The 19,117-nt window shown below is 38.8% G+C and overlaps 1 protein-coding gene across 7 annotated transcripts in view; it reads left to right on the top strand.

Moving 5' to 3' along the window:
- Positions 1-10,989, top strand: part of LOC123935873 (gamma-taxilin-like) — a 41,590-nt gene extending 30,601 nt beyond the window's left edge. For 4 of the 7 annotated variants that reach the window (XM_045996715.1, XM_045996714.1, XM_045996710.1 and 1 more), the window contains 5 exons: positions 1,300-1,419; positions 2,801-2,875; positions 5,700-5,792; positions 7,919-8,014; positions 8,969-10,989. In XM_045996715.1, coding sequence (XP_045852671.1) covers positions 1,300-1,419; positions 2,801-2,875; positions 5,700-5,792; positions 7,919-8,014; positions 8,969-9,271 — 687 coding nt within the window. In that variant the 3' untranslated portion in view covers positions 9,272-10,989. Of the gene's footprint in view, positions 1-1,299; positions 1,420-2,800; positions 2,876-5,699; positions 5,793-7,580; positions 8,015-8,968 lie in introns of all 7 variants that reach the window. The other 3 variants (XR_006817034.1, XM_045996711.1, XM_045996713.1) reach the window with 3 other exon arrangements.
- Positions 10,990-19,117: the final 8,128 nt, after the last annotated feature.

The following is a 19,117-nucleotide window of genomic DNA, read 5'->3' as shown; positions in this document are numbered from 1 at the left end:
AATAAAATCTTAAAAATATTTAGTCATATTAACTTAATCAACTACCTTGTCACTACCCACATTTTTCTGTTCCCCAGCCCCCTAAGATTGCTTGAATCAGATCCAGACAAGGTTTATACATTTCATTGGTTATGTCTCAAGTCTTTTTTGAAATACAGGTTTCCATCTCTGTGTTTTCTCTGTGCAGTTTATTTATTGAAGAAACTCCTTTTCAGACCTACAGAGTGGATGATCTTTTCAGTAGATTTATAAAGTCCTAATTTCCTTTCATTTTTTTTGTTGTAACAAATGACAGTCTACTTTGTTATCACAGTGGCATATTTTGAAAGTGCATGTTCAAATCATATTACATATAAGTCTTGTTTTAGGTATTATGGAATTTTCTCTCATCTACCCCTTTTTTGGAGATGGGGTCAGAATATAATTTAATAATTTAAATAAACTTTGTAGTCAAAAACAAATCTAGTGCACTCCTTAAAACTTAATTAAATAATTCATTGGTAACTCATATTTCTTCCTTTCTTAAATAGAATATTGAAACAAAAAGTCTTAATGTTTCTGCATCTGAAAAGGATGTTCTGATGATTTTATTATTTAGAAATACTACTTCACAACCTAGCTTGGATATAATGCTGACCTATTCTCAGTTTACTAAGTGTTTTATGTGGTCAGGCACCAAGCACATTAAATATTGATTTTTACAATAACTTTGGAAAGTACATGTGTGGTTGTCTCTCAAAGATAAGGGAACTGAGATTCATCAAGGAACAGGATTTGTCCAAAGCCATCCATTGAGCCAAGATTCATCCTCAGGCCATTCCTACCATTTATCATGGTATTAACGATACTAAGAAATTTGGGAAAATTTAGTGAGAAAAGTGTAGGAATAATGTGTGTGATGAATGGCTTCAGTGGTTTGATCATCTTAATTGACTGCATTTTTTTGGTTCTTGTTATTTTTTGGTTGTTGTTACTTGGTTGTTTTAATTGTTTGAACCCGATTTTCAATGTTGAGCAGAAAACAGGAAATAACAAAGCGGTTGATTGGATTAAACCCCAACAACAAAGGTGGTCTCAGGTTGGTAGTCAGAAGAAGTCATTTCTGCAGTTGCAGAGTGGTTTGCAAGTTGGCAATAGTTGCTTCTGCAAATACAAGGGTAGAAAGATCCAGTGTTATTACTTATGGTAGTATGAGCAGGAAGAACAGGAAAGGGAATTATTGTTAACTTGTGTTGTATTCCCTCACCAATGTATACATTTTTTTATTGAGTGACGGAATAAATTCTTTATTTTCTGTAGCATATTGATAAAGTGTTCAAACATAAGGAACTGCAGCAACAGCTTGTGGATGCCAGGCTTCAGCAAACAACACAGCTCATAGAGGAAGCTGATGAAAAACACCAAAGGGAGAAAGAATTTGTAAGTACTGTTTCCTAAAAACATTACTGCACAATTGTAAACAAATAATTTAAGATACGTAACTTCATTCAATATTTTATATAGACCTGGGGATGCAATTTGATTTTTGACTGTAAAGATTGAGAAACGTTGGAATCCATTCTGCTTTTCATTTCCGATGAAATTTTCTTACAAAAATAGACTTGGAAATATTAGACCAAGTTAGTGGAAATACCTGTAGATGGTGAGTTTGTTCATGTGTAGAAAGTTATCTTGGTTTTTAATCATGCAGCATTTTTCCCCCAAGGATGTAATCATATTATTTTGTGTGTCAGTAATTGTGAACATAGTGAAATCTCATGTTTAACATATGCAAATCAAACTATATATGTTTAGTTTAGTTTAAATGAACTGTAGACTATTTGATCTAGCATTTCACATTTCATTCAAGTAACGCAGTTGCGGAAGTAATTATAAGATGGAATGCTCAGTTCCTGAGTCTTCTCAGGATGTGGACAACCCCATAGTAAATCTGAGTTTAGAGAGATGGATTTTTCAAAGTATGGACACCTTCAATACAATGCAGCAGTGATACCTGGTGTACAACTGAAGGAACTGTTACCATTTCCAACCTGGAATATAAAGCGTGTGTGGGTGCGTGTGCGCGCACGTGCATGCTCACGCATGTATATATATATATGTGTATCTAAAGATGCACATACATACATTACATGTGTACTTACTTTCTGGTTGGATTACAAACCTTTAAGACTTATTTGTAGTATATGTGACATATTACTTCAGAAATTCAAAGACTGAATTTCACAACTGTCTACCATACAACTTTACTATATAATTTTCATAAAAACCCAGGTACAAAACTAGATGCTCCTCTTTCCTGCCTTTAAAAATATAATCAGAAATCTGATGTCTTTTTTCACTATTTTGCTCTGTGTACCTTTCTGCCTGCCTCATTTTGCCTTTCTCATGGAGTAAAAGGGTTTCTAAACCACTTAGATAACATCAAGATTTTGTGTTTTGTGCTTTGCTTTACACAAGATTTTGTGTTTTGTGCAGCACTGTTTTAGGCTTCTAAATGTAAATGCCTGATTTGTTCACCTAAGCATGATTATTTAACTCTGAGTTTTATAAACCTTATTGTGCTTCCAAAGTACTTTTTCTCCTTAGGCGGTTTAAAGATATTTCCCACATTTCACAGTATTAACAAGTGGTGCAGACCAAAGATAGAAATAACATGGCAATTGCTATAATAGGATTCTTGGCCTATGATTCTTGCTAAAATAATGAGAGGGAACAGGAAACCTAAGTATCCAGTCATTTGACATTTTAGCCACATGTATAACTGCTGTTACTATTTTGCCAGAATGTTTCTGTTTTCTAGTTATTAAAAGAAGCAACAGAATCGAGGCACAAATATGAAGAAATGAAACAGCAAGAAGTACAATTAAAACAGCAGGTAACTTGTCAACACAGGATAGTAGAATTTGTGAGTCTTGTTGTTCCCAGCCAATGCCAGCTAAAACTGAAAAATAGACCTCTTGATCTCTTGGAACGTTCTTCTTCATTTACGGTAACTAAGTCATCATAAGTTGACTAGAGCTTTTCTTAAATTAGCATTGTGAGTCCTGTGTCTCAAGGAATCCCTTAATCCCAAGCCGATACGAATAGCTGGTGAACCTGTTTTCAGTGTCCTTTTTCTACTGTCCTAGATTATTTTCTCCAGGGACTTTTGAATTTTGTTCTATGAGGAAAATAAAACAGGCAGAAAATACATATCTTGTTGTATGTGTAGTTTTAAAAACCTGCATATGCTCATCAAATTCACTTGCAGGTGAGTGTGTGTATGTGTGTGTACTTTTTAAAGCAGGAATTGAGATTGCTTACAGTTCAACCTTCTTAAGTGTTGCTTAGTGTGCGATAAAGGAAGCAGATGTGGCATCCTCACTTCAGGAAAAGATCCAGGAGAGATCATGCTTCCATCTCTAAAAGTTTACTAATATCTACCTACTGTTTATAGACAGTAACAATTAGGTATATATCCATATAACCTATTTTTTTAGTTAACCAAATTATGGTTTGTTGAAAAATTATCACATATTTTAAAACTTTATTAAATGGCATTTAACATAAGGACTCTCTTCATTCTAAAATATACTCCTGTATTAAGACTGGCACAGACACTGATGAGCAGCCTTTTTGTGAATGCTTTTTATCACTTTGGGAACAGTTTTTAATGTGATATTAGTGATGAAACTAGTAGCCTCACTTACTGTGAAAATTGAAGAGGAAACAGATATGAGAAGTCTTTTCCTGTTATGAAGCATAAGTTATGACTCTGCTTAGCATGTTTCTAGAAACTTTAAACCTTTGCTTTTAGCCCTGCACACTCAGAAGTCCATATAAAAGGGAAAGAGGATTGATGTGGAGAAGATGTACATGTTTATAGAGCTTTGGAAGATGTTCTTTAATCTTCAATAAAGATGTTCTTTAAACTATTGACAGTTAATTCAGTATCAGTCAGCAAAGGGCCTTTGACCAAGCTTCCAGGCAGCTCTGATTCCATTGGGCTGTTCTCATTGCAACTTCTATTGTCTGTACATGTGTGTCACCATGGGTCAACATGTTATCTGGTCATTACTTTGTATCCTTTGCTGTCACCTCCTTGTGTCCAAGTCCCTAAATATGGCTGTTCTTTCCAAGTCTCAGTCTCACATGTCAGTTTCCAGCATTTGTTGAGAATAGAGTCACAATGGTGTGTGTTGACCATAATGCTGGCATGTAAGTCCAGGTATGATGGTAGTTGCCACTTCCTAACTACCCAGTGTGGCCAGCATTGAGCTTTCAGATGGGACAGTCTATCTGGGTGTTCCATTTTCAGTACATGCAGACCATGCCCAGACTGCCATAACTTCTAATCTCCAAGTATCTAAACTGCTCCCTTTGCTTCCCTGAGCAACACCAGTGCTCTGACTGCAGGCCAGCACACTCCGAAACCCTGTCACTGTGGGTCCCTCTACAGACTGCACATAAGGCCTCCATGGTATTTTCCACTTTGCTCCTGTTTCTATTCAGTCTGGCCCTCCTTACCTTCCTCTTTCTATGGGAGTGATTTGGTTATCTTACAGTCATCTTGTCTACCCTGTTACTGGTAACAGTCCTTTTAGTCTGTTTCTCCTTCCCATGTGTGACAGAACTTGCTTTTAAGTTGCTGTTTCCCATATGACTCATTCCGTATGATATCTGGGTAGACCAGTTCCATCATATCACACCCTGTCCCTTCCCCACCATGTTAATGTGGTTTTGTTTATTAGTTCTCATTAAGCACTGATGAAAATGAAAAGATACCACTTGTATTATTTCCAGGCCTCTGGTTGTGTTTTATTTTTTTCTAAACTTTTCTTGGGCAAAAAACTATATTTCTCTGGTCCTCTTTCCTCATCCTGAACATAATATAATCATATAGTTATGTATAACATGTAACATATATAATAATTATGTAACATTTACATTAAATTAATTATGTTCATATTTGGAGATAGTCTCCAAAGGGTTCCCCCCTGGTCTACATAAAACTATTCAGCCCATCCTGAGGCCTAGCTCAACACTCCCCTCTGTAAGCTTTATGTTCAAGCCACTAAAATGCATGTTCCTCCCCTTTGCTGCAACTCCTTTTCTAAAGGGAAAAAAAAAGTGACGCAGCATGCTGCATTCTCTTTGGGTTGCTCAGTTAGCCTTATCTTCCCAGCTATAATTTAAAAATTTCTTGACAGTGGGCATTAAAAGAAAAATGGACATCTCTACCTTAATTTAACTTTTCTTTTTCTCAACTATTCTCTCACTAAATTGTTTGTCCTCCAACCAGACTATTCTTCAGCTTGTTTTGTTTTCCTGCCTACATTAAGGAAAAATTTAATCTTGGCATCAAGCGAAGAACTATGCAGGCTACTAATATAAAAGAAAGATTTTTTTTCCAAGAAGTTTTTCAGATGTGTGTATGGTGGGTTAGTGCATAAAGCATTGTAGTTATAGGGAATTTATAGTTACAGGAAATTTTTAGTTTTCATTATAATTGACATAATACAGCTACTAAAGGGTTGAACATTTCAAACATTATAGTTAGGTTAAGTCAACATCATTTCCAAAGTTTAAGAGCATTTCTTCTTCATTGTAGCACTTACAACAAGTAACTAATGTTTCACCATATTATGTTCTTTTGCAAGTCTTTGGGATTCTGAAGTGCTTATCTGGAACTCAGAATATTTGATACTTTTTTTCTGTAGCTTTCTCTTTATATGGATAAGTTTGAAGAATTCCAGACTACCATGGCAAAAAGCAATGAACTCTTTACAACCTTCAGGCAGGAAATGGAAAAGGTATTTACATGATTTTAGTAGAAAGTACCACTAAATTTATATGAGGTCATTTTAAGCGTAATTAGTATTTGGATGAGTTTATATTGAACTGATATGATCTTAACGTCATCTTTTCTGATCTTTATCTGGCATTTGTCCTGAAATTACCCCATGTTGCTCATGATCTTGATGCTGTCAAAATTCTAACATCACTAATAATAATTCTTTTTTTAAAGGCAACTTATTAAAAGTAGATTATGTTCTTAAAAAACACTTCAGATGATCTCCACCAGGTTCCTCAGTAAAGCTTTAAGTAAATAAAAATCAAGCTCAAGAGAAGTTATGGTATATTTTGGTTAAAATAGATTATATCTGAGAATCTAGGTAAGCTGAGTATATTTTTACTCTTAAATGTGATCTTTATTTCATATAATATACAGGGGCAGACGTCTTTATGAAGCTTACAAATGTTGTTAAAATTCAGTGTAGAAAATTGGTTGTGGTCATTCCAGTTCAAAATGGGGGCTAAGTGGCAATTTTAGGGTATAGTTACCTATCTCTTCCTCCTCCAAAATAAATGAATAGCCACCTTGGTTTGGAGTGTGGACTTTGGAACTAAGTTCTGTTATTTGCATTGTGGAACTTCCGTGGGGCAAATGATTTAACTTGGCATGTCCCCCTTTCAAATTGGGATTTAAAAAGAAATGGTGGTCAAGAGAGGATATGTAACAGTAAGGCTGGCATTTTGTAGCCATCCAATACATATCAGGCATGACTGTTACTAGGTGGTGGGGGGTACATGCTCATTAGTCAGATTTCTTGGATTAATAATTTTGGTCATCACTTATGGTAGACCTTGGACAAGTTGTTTTAAACTTCTCTGTTCCTTCATTGTTAAGAATGGGAATTACAAAAGTATCTACTGTACCTCAATCACTGCTTAGCCATGTTAAGTAGAGTATTTCAGATATTTTAACACCTAGTATTGTGTTGGATTCAGCAAGCAGAAGATTGGTTATACCTGTCAGTCCTTTCAGGGAAGTGCTCCAATGGGAGGGAAACTCTGCAGGAAGAAAGTGTTAGCTGGACTCCAGCTCATTGATGCAGAGCAGCTTAGGACAGGGACTCCTTAGTTTGCTGCTATTCTGGCAGACTTGCTGGATTGGAACACATTGCATTCCTCTGTGCTAGTTGCTAGTGCCTGTAAAGATCCCTGTTGGCAGCACTGAACTGAGATCTTAGAGGAGCCCCTCCCACAGCCCTTGTCCTACTCTGCCTCGTGGGACTTTTCTGAGTAATTACCTATGGCCCAGGGCATTGGCTCTGCCTTATCCTAGTTTCCTTTAACAGTGCTTGATACAGTATCTCTCCTGGAATAGAGCTGATGTGCAGACCAATAATAAAGCAATATTGGAAAGATGGATAATTGATGGGCAAAGTTGAACCTAATTTTGAATTTTGGAGAATTCAGGTCCTGTAACATTAATTTGAGAAACTCTCTTATTTTACCTCCACTTTATCTTTAATACAATCTTGAAATAGAATAGTCTTGTGAATTGTGAAGATGGTTAAAGCTAAGGATATAATAATTTCAGTATCATTTTCCTTATCACTTGCCTGAATTATCTGACTTTTACTTCTGATACTGATAGGGTTTTAGATTCTTAAACTCTTTGTAGACTCAGAATATCTGTCTTTCCAAGAATCTGATGAATAGGTTAGTGTACTATCACTACAGAAAACTTGAGATCAGGGACACTTTTTGATACAGTTTAGGGAGAAGCTGGTCCTATCTTTCGCTCCCTCTAGCTGGAATAAATGGCACTCCAGTTTTAACTGAAAGAGTTCAGAGTATGGTGGCATCTGAAGTTCCCATGTGCTGCTTCCTCTGAAATTGAAGTCAAGTTTGTTGTTGTTCTGGTAATATGAAACTCCTCCTGTCTTGGTTCCTGCTGCTGCCACGGTAAGGGCTTCTGCTATATTAGTTCTGCTATAATCAAGCATTGCTACTTTCAGCAAGACATGCACAGCTATCAGCTGAATGAAGCAAGTGCACTGATGTGGGAGGGGAAGAACAATGTAAATACTTTAGAGGTGGTTCAAGGAATGCACATAGAATTTAAATTTGCAATTGTGTTGATTCACAGATGACAAAGAAAATTAAAAAACTGGAAAAAGAAATGGTAATATGGCGTACCAAATGGGAAAATAATAATAAAGTACTTCTACAAATGGCTGAAGAGGTGAGAAGTCTTTGCCTGAATGAACAGTGAACACTCACTTATTTCAGTAGTAAGTCAGGCTGGAACTTCTAGAGGTTTCCGTATATGGTCTCTTGCCTTCAGTAAGTTAGGTTGTCTTAAGTGAAAGTTCAAAATTCTTTCCCCAACCTCTTAGCTCAGGGTTGTGTTATAGATACCTATAAAGTAACTAGATTTTGCTTTCCTCTACAGCAAACCTAACTTATACAGACTTAGCACTTGTTAAACTGGATGTACCACCCCCTCCCCGCCAATAGCTTATGGGATTCATTAGATCGGACGTGTATCCTAAAATTTTGTATTTCTAACAAGCATCCAGCATATGTTCCTATTGCTGGTTCAGAAGTCCACAACTTGAGAATCCTAGCTTTTTCAGGAAGACAACCTTATTCAGATTTCCTGTGGACAAAGCACAATCTTTTAACCCAGTTGATTTTGCATCTTGACTTACTTATTTCCAAAGGCAGCAAAGTTCTTTTTGTAAGGTTTGCTGTAAAGCAAGCTGAAGTATATTCCACTTAAAATAAGTAAATTTCTGACTTTCATAAATTGGATAGGATAAACTTATAACATCTCATGAGAGAAAATATTAGGGTTAAAAAATGGTGGAAAGGAAGAAAAATTGAAGAAGTAAGCATTATAAATTAAAATCCTGAATGTTGTTAATACTTAAGCTGATATAGATACTTGAAATCAAGAAGTGGGTTTTGATTACTCCAAAGAAGAATGAAAAAAGTGTACTTACCCTTTTGCATTGCCACAGAATAATTTTAAGTATTTTAAATATCAAAACAGAGGGAGGTTCAACAGATCACCAAAGTTAGTTTACAGTATAGCCCAGATTTCTTAATTTAGTTTTCTTTTGTATGCAATAATAAAGTTTCTATTTACATGCAGAATGGTTGCATGAATTGTTTTTTTTTTCCCCCATCTCAGAAAGCTGTCCGTGATAAAGAGTACAAGGCCTTTCAGATAAAACTGGAACGGTTGGAGAAGCTGTGTAGAGCTCTCCAAATGGAAAGAAATGAGCTCAGTGAGCAGGTGGAAGTCCTGAAAGAGCAGGTCAATGTAAATGCAGTGAATGTAGATTTAGCTGCACCTCTGATACGGTCCTGCACTGCTCTTGTTTCTCAGGATGAGTTGAAGAGTTCCTCTAGTAAAGCTCCAGGAGTCTACCTGGGTGCTGAGCTTGAGGGAGTAAATGAAACAAAACACAGCTCCAAAACCCTCTCTACATGATCTCTTTGATTCAGTTCACTAACATGAAGTGTGATCACTGTATTGAGCGGTATTTTGTGTATAACTTTTCAGTGTTAGCTACTGTTGGCTTTGTGGTGAATGCTCTTAACTTTTTCTATTATATCTGTATGTTTCAAGAACTATTGGACTGTGTTATACAGGAGGCTGCTAAGCAGTTTTGCATTGTAATGTATACACGTTCCACAGCTGTATTGCACACCTGCCTTACCTTCCCCTTCCCTGGAATACATGTGTTCATTGCCTAATCCTTTCACTTTCTGTATTCATTTGCCTTAATCCTGCCCCTTGTGTGAGTACCATAATTGAAAGTTGTTCCAAGAATGGTTTCCCAATTTGAAAACTAATACTGATTTAAACTCTATAGCCCACTGATACAAGAAGGAAGGAAGGGAGGAACGAAGGAAGGAAGGAAAAAAGATTAGTTTTGTCTAGTAGCTCATTTAAATGCCATCTGAAAAAAAGGCTCAAGTGTGGGATAAGACCTAAGCAAAGCAAATTTAATATAGATTTGGTTATTTAATAATATTTTGGTCACTTGCAAATTGAGATGAATGCAAGATTGTGGTACAATATGTATATGAAGATGTCATTTGTAAAGAAAATAGCATAAGCAAGTGATTGGACGAACAGGTTTCATGCTTGAGTCACTAAAGATAGTTCTACTGCTTTGGTTTCAGCTTAGAACACATGTTGAAAGGGGGAAAAAAAGTATCTAGTTCCCTGAGTTTACCATGGCAAAATTTCTGGAATTTGTAATTTTTCTCCTTACTTTTTTATTTCAGTGTTCAAAAGCTAGTCTTATGTATGTGTTCCTGTCATATTTATGACCTCAAATGGGTTGAAAAGTGAAAATTACCTAATAGGTAAAACAGGCTGGAAGTGAGGTACTTGTAAATGTTCACCACTGACCATGATCATTAAGGAATAGAGAGGGAGAGAAAAGAAATTCACATGACATTTGACACTGTTAGTCTTCCAGGATGAGGTAAAACCAAACACCACCCTCCCACAACTTTTTAAAAGCCCCTCCATCAGGGTCCAAAGACCCACTACTTTGAGGGGAAATGAAGGTTATGTGTCACAAATATAATTTACCTTAAAAATAATACTAATGATCATATCACACCAGAACCCTGATGCATGTAAGGTCTTATCATCTTACCAAGGTAGTTAAGTGCCTCCTGCACTTCTTGGTGGTACTTGTTTTGTGTGGAGGTTAAATCTTGGGCCAAAAGCAATGTGGATCAGAGCATGTGCTCTATCATTTTGTGTTTAGTAGGTTTATGTTAGATATTGTGTAAAATAATAGAAGACATTGACAAGATCTGGATTCTGTTTGGGAAGCATTTGGTTTCCTCTCAGAATTTCTTTCTCTGGTTAGCAAGAAAAAAAGGTAGCTTATGACAAGGATTCCCTTCCAAGTAGCTTTGTAGTATGTGCAGTATGTATTATATTCTGGAATAGGAGTTGTCAAACCATCTCTGTAGTGACTAGGGCTGCTTTCATACTACAACTCTTGAGTTGAGCAAGTCTTAAATATTCATTAACTGGCCTTTGTCAGCCTGTTTAAAAACCTTGTAGCTGGCCCAGGAATAGTTTAAATGTTGGAATCAGTTAAATTATGTTTGTTGTACCATTTTGTGGAACCCTCTCGAGTTGCAAAATCAGTAGTGTCAGTGGACTCCAAGGTGTAGAAACATGGCTGTACAAAAATAGGCCATTTCATTTTCATGTGTGTAGAAAATACATTTTGTGGTTGTGAGACCAGTATTTTTAAAATTATATATTAACTGTCTTTTCCACACCTGGTTATCACGGTTTATCTCTCAGGTGTTAACAGAAACATCTACCTCTTTCAAACTGTAACTGAAAATACCCCCCAAAAAGGATGCAGTACTAAAGAAACTGCTCTATTTTTTCGCTAATATCTTTCATGAAGATAGAGAATTGATGAAACAGCCATATTTTGCTTTTCAAAAACATTTTGTAGAGATTTTTTGCTAATGTGAATCTTATTTTATCTACTCTGTTAAGGTTGAATAAATATGTGATGACTAATTTAACAGTGTCTGTGTATTCTTTATACTGATTGTAACTTCACTTGTGACATTTAAGCTCAAAGATAATTGTTCTAAATACCTGGTTTTTCAGGTCTTATAACACAGCTAGTTAATTATTGCACAGTTAAATAAACAAAGACTGGTGGAGATTACCTTCTGAAGTTGGTAAAAAACAATTTTATTCCATCAGAGCACTGTAAGGACTCCCCCTCACCCACATAAAGTAGGGGATGGTAAATAATGTCTGTGGTGTACCCATGAATTTCTCTGGTCCTAGCAGGCCTTACCAAGGGACAGTTGCATATAGAATGTTTTTTGTCTTTTTGTTTAACTGTTAACTATACAAAGTGCAGTTGATCTAATCATGTACAAGCGAGTAAGTCTTTTTTAGTTGAATAACCTGGGAGAAAACTAATATTTGAGTACCATGCTAAGGTACAAGTTAAAAAATAAAGTTGAGAGTAACATCATGCAAAATGCCAGGAGTCTGGCCCTACACTGTGAAGCAACCAGATTTTAAAACTTTATGTCAAAGGTTATCTAATAAGTGCAAAGATAATGTATAAAATAGATCATATATCTGATCAGGGTATACTATTCAGGAGATAAAAAGACAACAACAAAAAAGACAATTAAAAACTAGGTAGAAGGACTTGGATAGAATTCCCCTTTTTAAGACCCCAGTAATCATTAGTCAACCATATGAAATGAAGCTCAACATTTAGTGACATGTGAACCAGTATCATGAGACACCACTTCATATTCGGTAGACCAAATAATACTAGTAAACAGTAGGAAAAATAAGGAGAGAATGTGGAGAAATTGGAACTCTTGTGCATTACTTAGGGGAATGTAAAATAGTGCACATGCTGTGCAGGAGTTTCGCTCCTCCTCAAACGGAGTGAGTGACATGCCAGGATGGCAACATAGGTCTTCTCAGGTTCAACAGGAACCACCAATGGACAAGATGCTTTCTGACAGAATTGCTAGAATATGCAAGTGAGGCTGGGAACCTCCTTGCACCACAGGGACTGTGACAGACTGCTTTAGAAGAGCCAGAGAGGAAAGGCTACATGCTGATCTCATTGTCCCTCCCCCAGGCCAATGCAGCACCTTGAGGAGAGGTCTCCCTGAACCTATGGTTCCTCCAGTGGGAAGAGAAGACGCAGGGTGGACAACCAGCCCCTTCTCTCTCCCTCCTGCCCATGTTGTGGATCACTTTATTGTAGCCACTACTTTGATCTCACACCATGGAGACTGCAGGGGCATCTGCAGGGCCCAGCCACTGGGAATCTTGAGTCGATAGAAAAGGGGTAGGGACTCACAGGGATCTTGGCAGACTGAATGCATACCTTCAGTGGCCCAAGTAATATTCCCAGCTGGTGGCTTTGCTCATCCACAGAGCCAAAGTGGGAGTGTACTCTGATCAGGGACCGGGCAGGGGCAGGTCTGTGTGACATGGGTCCCCAAATGAGTTTTGCCAGCCATAAAGCCTGGTTGGCCCTGTGCAGTAAGGTTGATGAATCACCACCCCACCCACTGTGGAGACTGCTTTCCAGCCCCATCTGAGCTGCAGGGCTGCTGACACTTCCTGGGAGCTGTGTGGCCTAGTGGCACTTGAACTCAAAGCTGACAGAACTGATAATTTGCAGAACAAAGTCAGTGACCCACATCAGCCAGGGAAATTGGGATGCCAGTTGGCTTGAGTTAAGACGATAAATGAAGAGATCTATTGGTTTTAGAACTGCTTCCCCCCCGCCCCCAGTGCCTGTGGAGGGAAGCTAATTTGTAGTGTCACTCATTGGTGAATACAGACTTCATTCAGTCTGTCCCACGAGGAAACCTAATGACAGTGCATGGGAAGCTATGTATCCCCTTCAACAGGCATCTTCACGGTAGCACTTGAAAAAAGAGCACAGCCTGTGGTCTCCCCCAAATACAGAGCAAACCTGGTGGCCTCTCCTTCCCAGGAAATTTAGTGCATACTTAGGCCTCATTTGGACTCTTAACAAAGAGCTGTACAGGACCTGGGTCCCCTCCAGCTGCCCTGCCATGTCAGGGCAACTAATGCATCGTCCCACTGGGTATGTTGTCCAGTCTTGGCCATAGAAGCATGACCACAGAATCCAGCCTGTGCTACAACCTCACTTGTGTATGGAACCAAGCCTCTAGTCCTATCCAACTGTTGTCAATTGGACACACACCACATTCCAGTCCCCATGTCTATCCCAAAAAATACGCTCTGAGAGTTGGCCCCACCTGCCCAAAGACTTCTCCCACCAGCAGACATATCCAGAAACCCAAACTGAGCTGATGTGACTAACCATAGCTGGCAACACAAACCCGTAACATCTGGAAAAGGACCCACATTATTCAAATGCACAGATACCAATGGTAAGGAATCAAATTTCACAAGAAATCAGTAAACATGGTATCAGTACGTTTCAAAGGAAAATAATACAGCTATAATAACTGACCTTAAAGAAATGGAGATCAGTGAACTCTCAAAGAATTCAGAAAAATCCTCTTAAGGAAGGTTAGAGAACTAAAAGAAAAAGGCAACTAAATGAAATCAGGAAAAAGTGCAGGAACAAAATGAAAACTTTGTGAAGGAAATAGTAACCACCAAAAAAGCCAATAGAAATCCTGGCATTGAAAAATACAATTGCCCAACCGAAGGATTCAATAGACTTCCAAAATCAGACTCACATGCAGAAGAAAGAGTCAGTGACCTGGAAAAATAGACATTTAAAATGCTCCCCAGGAAGGGGAGTGAAAAAGAGAAGAAAACATGAGAAAGAGTAAAACACTGTGGGACTTGTAGGACACAATGAAAAGAAACAGTATTTGCCTTATGAGAATTCAAGAAGAAAAACAACGAGACAGAGTATATTTATTTTTTTAATTAATTTTTAAAATTTATTTTCAATGTTCCAGAATTCATTGTTTATGCACCACACCCAGTGCTCCATTGCAATAAATGCCCTCCATAATACCCACCACCAGGCTCACCCAACCTCCCACCCCCTCCCCTCCAAAACCCTCAGTTTGTTTCTCAGACAGTATATTTAAAGTGGTAATGACTGCAAACTTCCTGAGCCTGGTGGGAGAAATGGACATCCAGGTGCATGAGGCCCAAATAGGGTTACACAGAGTCACAAAAGTCAAAGACAAAAGGAAGGACTTCTGGGAAGTTGGTGGAATAGGAGGATTCGTAACCCTACCTCATCACACAGCTACAACCAAATAACGTCCACATCAGGTAAATAACCCAGAAGAGGGCTCACAGGACCTTCCATGGGTGGGAGGGACACCTTGGGATTGAAGAGGGAAGAGGACCATGCTCCCACACCCCCAGACATGGGGGATCCTAACTGTGGAGACAAATACCCATAAAGTTTTGCTTTGAAAACCACAACCAGCGCAGCTTAACATCCGGAACTTTAAACATCAGTGGGCTCAGCTCTGGGGAGGTGAGGAAACTGTGCCCCTGACATTAAAAAGCCAATCCAACAAGCAGCACAACTAAGATACGGCATAGAGGCAGCATTTTGAAAAGCACATGCGATATACTGATTTCCTAATCTCGGAGCATACGCTGGAGGGACAAGGATCTTTTGGGGACTCCTCCAAGAAGAAAAGAAGAAAAGAGCTGGAGGGCATCATTTCAGTCTCTTTCCCTGGACACTCAGACATCATGCACAGCACAATCAGTCAGCACCTAGCTTGCTAACAGCACACCCTGCCCCCACACTCTCCTGCCTACCAGTACCCTCAAACCTTCTCTGGGCAGTTCTCCCCAAAGCAGCTATAGGTTGCCTCCCACAGGTTTCCTGTGCACACCTTGCTAACACCATGCACTGCAGCCCTGCATTCTCCTGCAGACTTGCTCCCTTGGCCAGAATCCTACTCCAAAGATGTGCCACAAGTGTGGCATCATGTCAACAGCCCCTATAGGGGCCAGCACCACTCTGGTGTGAACCCCTGCCTCAGAAAAAGATAATTAATTACACACATCTGTCAGACCACAATCCTAACAGTGGGCTGGGGCATTGTGCCCCCACCACACTGGACATGCCACCACCCATGGGAAGTTTGTCAGGGGACATCACAGAGAGAGTGCCTTACAGTTCAGTGTGACTGTAACACTGGGAACACCCTGGCCTGACCTAGCTCAAGCCCAAGGCAGCCCCAGACTGGCCCACTACCAACACCATGACGACAGCCTGCCCACAACAGCCAAGAGAGCCATTGCAAATGACTGGAGTAAAGAAGGCAGATACAACTCAACCATAATAGTAGGAGGAACACAAGACACATAGGACACACCCCAGAAGTCCCAGGTTCTGGTGAACAGGGCACATCACTCGCAGGGCACTACACAACCTCATCTCCATAAGGTAACTATTTTAAAGAGCAGGAGGTGAAGTTGACTTTCCTAGCCCACAGAAACATGCACAGACAGGAAAATGCAGATATAGAGGAATATATCCCAAAGGAAGGAATGAGGCAAAAATCACAGTAAGAGAGCTAAGGGAAACAGATATTCGACACATAAGTAATATGCTTGACAGAAAATTTGAAGTAAAGGTCAAGATCACTGGATAACTGGCCTGGATCTCAGTGAGACCTTCAACAAAGGGACAGAAAACATCAAAAAGAAAAAAATCTCGGGTGAATAACTCAATAACAAAATAAAAATACACTAGAGGGAATAAAGAGCACACCAGAGGAAGTGGAAGAATGAATCAGTGAGCTAATTGCAAGGCCAAGTAATGGAAAGCAACGAAGCTGAACAGGAGAAAGAAAAACAGGATAATAAAAATTGAGAATGGCTTTGGGGTGCCTGGGCGGTTCACTGAGTTGAGTGTCGACTCTTGGTTTTGGCTCGTCATGATCTCAGGGTTCTGCTCAGCGGGTGTACGCTTCTCTCACTCTCCCTCCCCACCCCCAACATTACAAAAAAAAAAAAAAAAGACAGCTTTAAAAAATGAGAATAAAGGGATGCCTGGGTGGCTCAGTCAGTTAAGTGCCTGCCTTTATGGCTCAAGTCATAATCCCAGGGTCCTGGTATCGAGTCCCACACTGGGCTCCCTGCTCGGTGGGGAGCCTGTTTCTCCCTCTGCCTGCTGCTCCCCTGCCTATGCTTTCTCTCTCTCTCTCTCTCTCTCTCTCTCTCTCTCCCCCGTCCCTCCCTCTCTCTCTCCCTCCCTCTAACAAATAAATAAATAAAATCTTTATTTTCTATTTATATATTTAAATAAAATGAGAATATGTTAAGGAACTCAGTCACAATGTTAAGTGTACTAATATTCACATTTTAAGAGTCCCAGAGGAGAAGAAAGATAAAGGTGAGAAGAAAATTTATTTGAAGAAATAATAGCTGAAAACATCCCAAACCTGAAGAAGGAAAAACAAACATCCAGATCCAGAAGGGACAGAAAACTCCCATCAAAATCAACCCAAGGCCAGTTACACCAAGACACATAGTAATTAAGATGGCAATTAGTGATAACGAGAAAAGAAAAACTTTAAGGCAACAAGATAGAAGATTTATGTTCAAGGAGAACTTCTAAAGGTTTTGAGCCAATTTTTCATCAGTAGCATGGTAGGCCAAAAAAGGAGTGACATATTTCCATTCTAACTGGTGTAAGATGCTAGCTCAATGTGGTTATGATTTGAGTTTCCCTGATGGCTAATGATGATGAACATTTTTGCATGTGTCTGCTAACCATTTGTATGTCTTCTTTGGAGAACTGTCTGTTCATATCTTCTGCCCATTTTTTGACAGGATTATGTTTTTTGGGTGTTGAATTTGAGAAGTTCTTTATAGATCTTGGATATCAGCCTTTCATCTGTACTGAAACAACAAATGTTGGAGACGATGTAGAGAAAGGGGAACCCTCTTACACCCTCTTACACTGTTGTTGGGAATGCACGCTGCTGTGGCCAGTTTGGAAAAAAGTATGGAGATAGGTCAAAAAATTAAAAATAGAGCTATCCTATGGTCTTGCGATTGCACTATGCAGTATTTATCCCCAATATACAGGTGTAATGAAAAGAAAGGTCATATGTATCCCAATGTACATAGCAGCAATGTCCACAATCGCCAAAGAGCTGAGATGCCCTCAGCATCTCAAATGGATATTTGAATGGATAAAGAAGATGTAGTCCAAGTATACAATGGAATATTACCCAGCCATCAGAATAGATGAATACCCAACTTTTGTATCAATGCAGACGGGACTGTGGGAGATTATGCTGGGTGAAATAAATCAAGCAGAGAAAGCCAATTATCATGTGGTTTCACTTACTTGTGGAATATAAGGAATGAGATGGAGGACATTAGGAGAAGGAAAAGAAAAGTGAATTGGGGAAAATTGGAGGGGGAAACAGACCATGAGAGACTGTGGATTCTGAGAAATAAAATGAGGGTTTTAGAGGTGAGAGGATTGGGGGATGGGTGAGCCTGGAGGTGGTTATTAAGGAGGACACATATTTCCTGGAGATCTGGGTGTGGTACATAAACATAATACATAGATACATAATACATATATAGATAGATATGTAATAATACATAGATACAATAGATAAATAATGAATCTTGGAACACTTAAAAATTTTAAGGAAAAAGAGAGAGGTGAGAAAGGGAGGAGTGACATGATATCTTCAAATGCTGAAAGCAAAAAACCCAGAAGCCAAGAATACTTTATCCAGCATGGTCATCATTCAGAATAGAAGGAGAGATAGATAAAAGTTAAAGGAGTCCATCACCATCACCCAGCTTTACAACAAATATAATAAGGACTCTTTGTGTGGATAGGAAAGAGCAGAAAAGTAGGAATAAGGAAGTAGGAAGCACAAACGCTGTAAAATTAAGTACATCCACAAGTGTACACAAGGGATTCACACAATAAGAGAATGTAAAGTATGACTTCATGCACCTAAATTGTTGGGAGAAAGGAGTAAAACTTAAGGATTTTAGAATGGGTTCAAATTTAAGTTGCCATCAACTTAATACAGACCACTATAGGCAAAATATTATATGTAAGTGTAATGATAACCACAAATCAAGCACCAATAATAGAATGCCAAAAAAAGAAGAAAAAAAGAAAGAAAAGTAATCCAAGTATATCATTAGAGAAAGCCTGCAAACTATGAGAGAAGTAGAGAAGAAAGAAACAAAGAACTACAAAAACAACCATAAAGCAAGTAACAAAATGGAAGTACATACCTACCAATAATTAATTTGCAGCTAAATAAATTAAACACTTCAATTGATGTGGGAAAGACATTAAGTTTTTTGTTTGTTTATTTGCACCATAACAGTGTTCATTGTTTTGACATCACACCCAGTGCTCCATGCAGTGCGTGCCCTCCCTATGACCCACCACCTGGTTCCTCAACCTCCCACCCCTCCCCGCCCCTTCAAAACCCTCTGGTTGTTTTTCAGAGTCCATAGTCTCTCATGATTCATCTCCCCTTCCAATTTCCCTCAACTCCCTCTCCTCTCCATCTCCCCATGTCCTCCATGTTCTTTGTTATGCTCCACAAATAAGTGAGACCATATGATACTTGACTCTCTCTGCTTGACTTATTTCACTCAGCATAATCTCTTCCAGTCCGGTCCATGTTGCTACAAATGTTGGGTATTCATCCTTTCTGATGGAGGCATAATACTCCATTGTGTATATGGACCACATCTTCCTTATCCATTCATCCGTTGAAGGGCATCTTGGTTCTTTCCACAGTTTGGCGACTGTAG

This window comes from Meles meles, chromosome Y, assembly GCF_922984935.1.
Source record: "Meles meles chromosome Y, mMelMel3.1 paternal haplotype, whole genome shotgun sequence".
Classification (NCBI taxonomy): Eukaryota; Metazoa; Chordata; class Mammalia; order Carnivora; family Mustelidae; genus Meles; species Meles meles.
This window is presented reverse-complemented; position numbering and strand designations above follow the sequence as displayed.